Source organism: Phytophthora sojae (assembly GCF_000149755.1).
Source record: "Phytophthora sojae unplaced genomic scaffold PHYSOscaffold_5, whole genome shotgun sequence".
In the NCBI taxonomy this organism is placed as follows: domain Eukaryota; phylum Oomycota; class Peronosporomycetes; order Peronosporales; family Peronosporaceae; genus Phytophthora; species Phytophthora sojae.
Window position 1 is genome coordinate 107,773 of NW_009258119.1, and position 9,077 is coordinate 116,849.

Here is a 9,077-nt window from a genome sequence, read left to right on the forward strand (position 1 = left end):
CAGGAACATCGTTTTGCACTGATGCTTCATCTGGCGTCGACTCATAGATCACTTCCTGGATGCGGTTCAGTTCGCAGAGCTCTGCCTTCCGAGTTTCACTCAGGACCACCTTCGACGTCTTAGATTCAAGTGTTTCCGACACCAATGAGTCTGCGGCTGCATTGAATTCTCGAACCACGTGCAGGTACTTGACTGACCGCAGTCGTGCCGTGATTTCCTTGTGGCGACTCAGCTGAGTCATCAGCGACTCCTTCCGGCATGCGATCACCCCTAGGGATTGCTGGATCGCGAGCCTCGAGTCCCCGACGATGACCAAGTCTTCGGCGCCATGGTCCAAAGCTGCAAGCACTCCGTTGGTCATGCCAGTGTACTCGGCGTGATTAACAGTCGTCTTCTCGAGGTAAGCGCTCGCCGCAATCAGTATTGTCCATTCTGGTAGGCGCCACACGATCCACGAACAACTGCCATATCCACCATACTTCTCGGTCTTCGCGGAGCCGTCAAAGGAGACCACAAACCCCGTGTGAGTCTTCGGGAGACGTGCGTACAGGAGGTTTGGGTCCATACGAGTCGTCGGCGGGCCTTTCGTCGGTGGAGCAACCAGGTCCAGCGAGTCATCGAGGTCCACAAAGTTGGTTACCGTCGACTGGGGCAGTTGTGAAAATACGCAGTCCTTCTCCTTCACGCGCTGGACGATCAAGTGCCACGGGGAAAGCAACACGGCGAATTGCACCGCTCTCCCGAAGAGTGACTTGGACTTGGTGATCCATTCCAACGTAGAGAACCGCGTGTACACGCGGATGGTCCGTCCCGCTAGCTGCGTATAACAGGTCTTCAGGAGCTGGAGTAGAGCAAACACCTCCATTTCTGCAGGATGGTAATTCAATTCTGCGTTCTTCAAGACGCGACCACAGAAGCGCACGGGGAGCAGTTTGTCGTCGTGCATCTGGAGCTATGTCGAGCTGAGTGCCCATTCGTTCGCGTAAAGCATCACGTGCACGTCCTTCTTCTTATCGAAGTGCCGAAGGATCGGCGCCGCCGCCACCTTCTGCTGAAGTGCTTGGAAGCTGCGGCGGGCTACAGCGAGGCCACCCCCGGGCGCGAAGTCGTCGTCCTCGAGCTGGTACAGCGCGGCTCCATAGACTGCGAAGTCTTGGATAAACCGCCTGTAGTAATTCAGCGCTCCGAGGAAGGACTGCATCCCCTTTTTTGTCCGAGGGAACGACAGCTTCGTGATTGCGTCCAGTTTCTTGGGGTCTGCGCGCATCACATCTAGCGAGATCTCGTGCGACAGGAAATCGACGCGTCCTTGCACGAATATGCTCTTGGTGAACCTGACGCTGATCCGGCGCTCCTCAAATCGGCTCAAGAGCCGGTCCAGCGTGGCAAGACAGTCTTCGAAGCTCTCGCCTCCGAAGCATATGTCATCCACAAATGATCGGCGATCAAACACCGGAACCAGTGACGAGTCGTCGGGCTCGTTGGTCGCAAACATGTCCGCATTCGGGCTGTTGATCAGCAGCAAGACAGGATCTAGTCATCGTGGGCGGCTGCAAACTTCGTGCGGGACGCTGCGGAAGGGTTCTGCAGGTATCCCGACGACTCGAGTCGTCGGATACGTGCTGATTCGGCTTCGGCAGCTCCCATCCGTTCCGCAAAGGCCTTCCAACCTCCCTTCGGCTGGACATGACCCCACAACGCGTTGTCGATCATGCGCTGGTAGATCATCGGCGCGTTCTTGAGGACGAAAGGCATGCGAAGCCACTCGAAATGTCCCAGCGGGCAGACGAAGGCCGAGATCTAGCGCGCTCGTAGCGTCATCATGATGGCCCAGAATCCACTCGCAGCGTCGAGTGAGCAGAACCAGAGGTATGCTTCTGGTCGGTCAACAAGTCATTGACGAGTGGCATGACGTATTCCATGATTGCTGTGATGGCATTGACCAGCTTGTAGTCGATGCACAGTCGAATGTCGATCCCGTTCTTTTTCAGGACGATGACGATCGGCGATGCCCACGGGCTGTCAGAGAAAGACACGAGTCCAGCCTTGAGCAGCCCCCTCAGCAGCTCATACAGCTTCTTGAGATGCGGGGCTCGTTGCTTGATCGGCGCGTGCCCTTGCACGTCTATGTCACAGACCACCCCATATGCTGGTGGTGGTAACGCATTACCGCTTGCGATCATAATTGGCTCATGGTTCTTGAGCACCTTGATTAGATCGTCCTGTCGTGTCGCCGACAACTCAGGATTCCGCACATTGTCTGCGTCGTAGTCCAGAGTGGTCGTAGCAGCTTCGGACAAGTCAGGAAGGAACGCCAGCTCGTGCGCGTAGTCTTCCAACCCGATACCAGCCGCGAGATGCTCGAACGAGTCAGCGGCGTCGTCATTCGCGGTCTCTGAACCTTCTGTGCTCAAGACCCGCAAGCCACACATGAACGTCTGAGAGCGGAGATGGGAGACGAAGAGGGAGAGGTCCAAGTAGGAGTAGGAAGGCGCCGTGTGATAGAGTAGGAAGGTACGCTAAGCGGGGACAACGAGCGGAGGTTGAGCCGCTCGACCCTCAGTTGCGGTTTATCACTGGTCCGTGGTGAGTCAAGACTATACACACAAGTTGCGCCGACGCACAGGTTCCTACGCTAGCTGGTTCTGCGGCTCGAGGGTGGTCGGCCAGGAGCACGAAGGAGTAACAACGAAGGTAGGCGAAAGTGACGGACAGTGCATATGAGGACGACGCATCAAGTAGGGTGGCGGGATCCGTGGGGAGAGACCACGGGGGCGCAGAGTACAGTGCAGTCAGTACTCTGGCCGTGAGAGATAACGTCTCCGAGCGTCGGGTTCGTTCGATGGCGGTGACGGACGTTGTCTCGCCCACTTGCATGTCCGGCGGGAGCCGCCTGGGGCTTGCCGGAAGCCCAAGGTGTCCATGTAGCTCCCTCCCAGCCGTCCCTATTCCCGAGACCCGCCGTGTCGTTGACGGGTCAGCCGGCAGCTGTCTGATGGTCGTAAGCCTCGCACTTGTTGGCAGTCGGCGTTGAACCGTTGACCTAGGTGTGGACGTGGTGACTAGTGTGCTCTCATGCACCGAGGGCGTGTAAGGAAATGGGAATTGGGCTTCGGGTTAAGCCGAGTAAACTACAAGGGTTCAATGGTACACACTTTCTCGGCATGTATATTGGGGCAAAATACGGCTCCCAGCAATTGTAGAGGCACCATGTGCTTTCATCACCAATACATAATTTGTTGCGTCTGTTCTAGTGTTTAACCCACCAGGAAAATACCGTATGAATCTCGGAAATTGACGCCACTGATATTACTGTACAAGCTGTAGACAGGGATTTATCCCAAACACAAAGTTGAAAGTGCCTTTGGTGATCGTTAGGGATATTAATACTACAGCTAAATTACTACCTATTGGAAGATACGAAACGAGGCTGACCGTGTTCTCCCAGACAAAATCCTGCAATGACGATCCATGAACAACATGGCTCTTTTATATATTGTGGAGTTAAAAGACAATTTATAGCAATAACCATAATTTATAAAATACACAAATCAATAAATAAGACACATAGCCAAATCTGTAAGAAAATTGATCTAAAACTAATATAGTGTTTTACCTTTTCATATATGGTAATGGTTACTATATCACTATTCATACTTTATCATATTACGATATTATAATTGCATTAGTTTAACTTACTATCGATTGATAAAGATTTAATATTGGAAGTCGTGTTCTTCGGCGTGTGAGTTCGTCAGATCATTGTCAGGTAGTAGTATTTACTTCAGCATAAAGCGTCGTGCTGTTTTTTTCCCTGTGCACTGGCGCAACTACAATCCTCTTCGTGCAGCGCGGCACTATTACACATACACTACCCGAATGTTTCCAAAATTCACATGTCTTCACGACTCGGCGAACAATAGGAACGTGAAAGTCTTATCCGGAACCACCCCACAATAAATTCCCGAGGGCTGATACATTACGACCAAAATAACTGCTGCAATCTCAAGGCAAAAGCAGTGAGTGTGGCTGGCGGAACCGCAACGTAGGTGCATGATGGACCATCATTTGAGGCCACCCCCCCCCAATTTATTTCTTGTCTGCCTGGCAAAAATTACTTGTAATTTACTGAAACGTAAAAGCACAAATCCCCCCAGCTCCAATCCCCGGTGCTGCAAGAGGACCGCTCGCATTGATCAAGAGGTCCCCGAATAAGATCTATACGATAAGAATTTAGGTGCAACTTGCTCCGTGCAAGCACGAGATCTCTCCATGATATCTCTTAAATCGGTTTGCGGCTTCATCTCACACAAACCGCGGAAGGTCCGACGTCAATGGCATTGATCAAACGCTGTAGAGGCTTTCTAACAGATGTCCAAAAAGCGGTTCTCCTAGACTGTCTGCTAACGAGCCTGGTGCTTGCCCACTTGTCAATTTCCTACCTACCCTACAAGAAAGACACAGCAAGACACGATGCCCAAGAAGGACTGGTTCGCGGAAAATCCCTACCCGGGTCTGCGCCTGTCGGAGGACGTCAAGCACCAGTTGGGCGACCTCGTGAACGAGTTCCTGGAGGGGTACTTCCGGAAGTACGAGGAGTTCGTCTCCATCGACAACCGGCGGGTGGACGAGCAGCGCTGGAAGCACCTCAAGTCCAAGAACGACCTGCACGTGTACGAAGAGCGCTGCTGTCGGGAGAGCGAGGCTAACATGGAGCCGTGGAACCCTCGGACTTCGCAGTGCAGTCCGGCTTCGACAAAGTCGGCTATGCCTGCAATGCTGCGAGTCGGAACGGTTCCCGGCCGCCTGGACGACCTCATGTTCGGTGTCGTGAACCCGACGCTGGATGCGATGCGAGTCAGGGCCTCGTACGTCCACGACGTCGACGCTGCTGCGATCTTGTGCCCGATCGTCGAGCCCAGCAAGGAAGAGCCGTTCCGTTCGCTGATTGTCAAGTGGCTCGCCATCGACAACCCGTTCGAGTCCACGAACCTCATGAAGACGCGTGACCTCGTGTACGTCGAGGCGACTGGCATTCTCCACTTGTCTAATGGTGATCGGGTCGGCTACCACCTGAAGCACTCGATCGAGTTCCCGCAGACGAAGCCGCAACCGAACGTCATCCGCGCCAAGCTGTCGTACTGCAGCTTCTACCGCCAGATCCACGCCAACGTCATCGACGTGTTCGGCACTAGCACGATGGTCCCAGGGGGCAACGTTCGGCGCTTCATATCGACTCGAACCGCCCGCCACAGAGAGCCTCCTTTCAACACCTAGCCTTGTGCGTTGTGGCCAGATGACGAAAATGTCGCCGATGCTGCAACAAGACCTCTCGGTTGGCTTGCAAAGCTGACGAAGCAAAAGCTGCGTCATGTGCAACAAGCTGTCTTGCTCCGGGCTTATTGGAAGACTTGGGAAGTGTACGTGTAACCTGTGCTATGGCTCGGTGTGCTATTCGTGCAAGATCAACTGGCGTATCAACTTTACCACGTTCGGGAGTAAGCCAGTGCAGCGCAAAATTACGTTTTGCGGGGCTTGTATCACCAGAGCATCCATCTGCGACGCAGAGCGGGTTGCTGAGAGGCCAAGCTACAAGTTGCAGGGTCTACAAAGCCTTATCTACCGCCTCCCATTCGGGCATGGCGGCGGCTTCGGACTTCTTGATCGACTTTTATTCTGACCCGACGGAAGTGTCAGAAATTTGACAAGAGTGTGTGTATTTATGAGTACCCAGTAGTAACGGTCTGAAGCTATTGCTTATCAATTAATTGCATGTTGTAAGTTGGAGAATCTCCGATTATTCTGTTCTAGCTCGTAGTAGTTTGACGTTCAGATTCTTCAGCCGCCGGACGGAGGCCATTCCCGAATTTGCTAGCTTCCCACCCACGACGTCCGAGATGTTCGACCAATTCCAATGTCCTATCCGTCAACCACAATATCGCCCACGCTTTCGGATTCGACTTCAAGACGTCAAACCTTGCCTTCACCTTCAATAACCGCTGATAGAGCTAGCTGACACTTTCACCACCATTCTTGCTACACTGCGTAAACTAGCGAGGTGTAAAAACAATTCCATTAAACAATGCTGCTTTCATCCTGGACGGGTTGGGGTGTCTCCCTCAAGGGAAAACGCACTAACGTTCACAATACAAATGCTGCTTTCCGTTTATTCACCAGCTATCTCCCAACGAAATTTATCAACAAAGCAGTACAGTGAAAGCTTGTGTGCAAGAGTAGACCGCGTTTCGACCAGAACCCCACCATACATATATTGTCTATCTGTTAGCTTCAAGCTCTCGCTTCAAAATTGCTCAGCATAAACAGTGTTTATTAAACACTCTCTCGAACTAACAAAACTCCACCAATTCTCCGCAGCAGCTTCACTTCACTACTGCTCATAAACATTTGCTTCAGACACATTCTGACACTTCCGCTGGGTCAAAATGCGAGTCGGCCGAAAATTCCGATTCTTCCACCGTACCCGAATGAGAGGCGGTAGATACAGCCTTGTCGGCGCGGCACCCCGTAGCTTGGTCTCTAGCGACCTGCTTGGCGTCACAGATCGACGCTTTGCTGATACACGTGGCGCAGAATGCGATCTTACGTTGGACCAGCTTCTCACCCAGTGCGATGAAGCTGATGCGCCAGTTGATCTTGCACGAGTAGCACACAGAGCCGTAGCACAAATTGCACGTGCTCTTCCCGAGTCTCCCCATGAACCCGGACGAGGTGGTCTTGCTGCACATGACGCAGCATTTGTTCTGCTCTCGTTGAAATCCCACGGCTGAGCGTTGCTGCTCGAGGATCCACGACATTTTCTTCATCTGAGCGCAGAATACGAGGTTCGAGGTCGAAAGGAGAGTCTCAGCCGCAACTCGAGTCGATATGAAGCGCCGAACGTTGCCCCCTGGGACCATCGTGCTAGTGCCGAACACGTCGATGACGTTGGCGTGGATCTGGCGGTAGAAGCTGCAGTACGACAGCTTGGCGCGGATGACGTTCGGTTGCGGCTTCGTCTGCGGGAACTCGATCGAGTGCTTCAGGTGGTAGCCGACCCGATCACCATTAGACAAGTGGAGAATGCCAGTCGCCTCGACGTACACGAGGTCACGCGTCTTCATGAGGTTCGTGGACTCGAACGGGTTGTCGATGGCGAGCCACTTGACAATCAGCGAACGGAACGGCTCTTCCTTGCTGGGCTCGACGATCGGGCACAAGATCGCAGCAGCGTCGACGTCGTGGACGTACGAGGCCCTGACTCGCATCGCATCCAGCGTCGGGTTCACGACACCGAACATGAGGTCGTCCAGGCGGCCGGGAACCGTTCCGACTCGCAGCATTGCAGGCATAGCCGACTTTGTCGAAGCCGGACTGCACTGCGAAGTCCGAGGGTTCCACGGCTCCATGTTAGCCTCGCTCTCCCGACAGCAGCGCTCTTCGTACACGTGCAGGTCGTTCTTGGACTTGAGGTGCTTCCAGCGCTGCTCGTCCACCCGCCGGTTGTCGATGGAGACGAACTCCTCGTACTTCCGGAAGTACCCCTCCAGGAACTCGTTCACGAGGTCGCCCAACTGGTGTTTGACGTCCTCCGACAGGCGCAGACCCGGGTAGGGATTTTCCGCGAACCAGTCCTTCTTGGGCATCGTGTCTTGCTGTGTCTTTCTTGTAGGGTAGGTAGGAAATTGACAAGTGAGCAAGCACCAGGCGCGTTTGCAGACAGTTCTGGGGGCCTGCCTTTAGATCTATTGGAAAGCCCCCGCGCCGTGATCGACATCATTGACGTCCGACCTCGGGCGGTGTGTGCAAGCGACCGAGACTGGTGGTTGTGAGCACGGAATCTGAAAAGGCGCTGACCGGTATATTGAAGCGATCTCGTGCTTGCACAGTGCAAGTTGCACGCACCTAGTTCTTACCGTACACAGTAGATCTTATTCGGGACTCAACTCTGGATCGATTCGAGAGGTACCTCTTCGCAGCACCGGGGATGTGAGTCAGGCAGCTTGCGGGGATTTGCACTTTTCGGTTCTCGTAATTAATTACTTGAAAATTATGAACTGGTAAAAAAATATTGCATTCGTCGGTGACGAAGCTCCGATGCCTCCATAAACCAAATCAGGCTACTCGAAAACACAATGGACCAGCCGCAGCTACACATGCATTACGTCCTGAAAGAAAAGCGCGAGCCACTTTGATCGTAATTTATTGGTCGCCAAGAATTTATCGTGGGGTGGCTTCGGATAAGATTTTCCCGCTTCGTCGTAATATTGTGTTCGCTGGGTTGTGAAGACATGTGAACTTCAGCAACGTTCGAGTGGTACTTTTACTTTACCGCACTAAGTAGGTTTCATTCTGTAACGTGCATGGTCTAAGTGGGCGCAATGAGAACCAGTAATTATTGGTCCTTCGTTCCAGCTACTTGCAGGACAAACAATGCATGGTGCCGGTTTAAGCCGCTACACACCTCCAGCAGTGGTCTAGCATTTCGCGATGGATCTGCTAAGTCTAGTAGCAGCTTGCTAATTGGTTCGCAGTCCAAGCACTGGGGACGTGGACGCCAGATTTTAGCGTTAAGAACCAGGGTCATAGGTATCCTGCATCTTAATACCCACCAATTTTGTTAATACGTCTCTGTGTTCATTGGCCACAGCGTTCTCCAAACAACAATTATACATACAATTTTTCTGTATTCCCAACAAGAAAACTTGTGTTAATAGAAAATAAAAGCTTTCATAATACTAAAACAATGTGTCTGGACTTAAAAATACATTTTGCGTAAATTCAACCTTACCTTTTGATACTATTCATTTAACTTAATTAATTATTATTGGAACATATTTTGTTTATACAACTTTTTTAATTAGAATTGATAAATTTAGTGCCGTAGAACTTGTTGTATGCACCTCGACTTCTTGAGTCTCATCGGTTATATTGGAGCGTCTGACGGAGATTGTGTTCCCTGGTATTCTGTGGCGTTTGAATACTGAGTGGTGGCGCGAAAGGTAGCACGAATCTGCCTTGGCGACGTATCCTTACAGTACAGAATTGAAGTTTTCGATTGTTTGGGCAGTGCCCAAACA

General features: G+C 52.2%; 2 protein-coding genes across 2 annotated transcripts; one reads left to right on the forward strand and one right to left on the reverse strand.

Moving 5' to 3' along the window:
* Positions 1-4,473: 4,473 nt before the first annotated feature.
* Positions 4,474-5,139, forward strand: PHYSODRAFT_378582 (hypothetical protein; the record flags this gene model as incomplete). Its single annotated transcript, XM_009529858.1, has 1 exon — positions 4,474-5,139. A coding segment is annotated over one exon (666 nt), but the record flags the coding sequence as incomplete, so codon positions are not given.
* A 1,271-nt stretch (positions 5,140-6,410) lies between these two features.
* PHYSODRAFT_252892 (hypothetical protein) lies at positions 6,411-7,643 on the reverse strand (the record flags this gene model as incomplete). The annotated part of the gene is made up of 1 exon (XM_009529859.1): positions 6,411-7,643. The coding sequence occupies one exon, from the start codon at positions 7,641-7,643 to the stop codon at positions 6,411-6,413; it is 1,233 nt and encodes a 410-aa protein (XP_009528154.1).
* Positions 7,644-9,077: the final 1,434 nt, after the last annotated feature.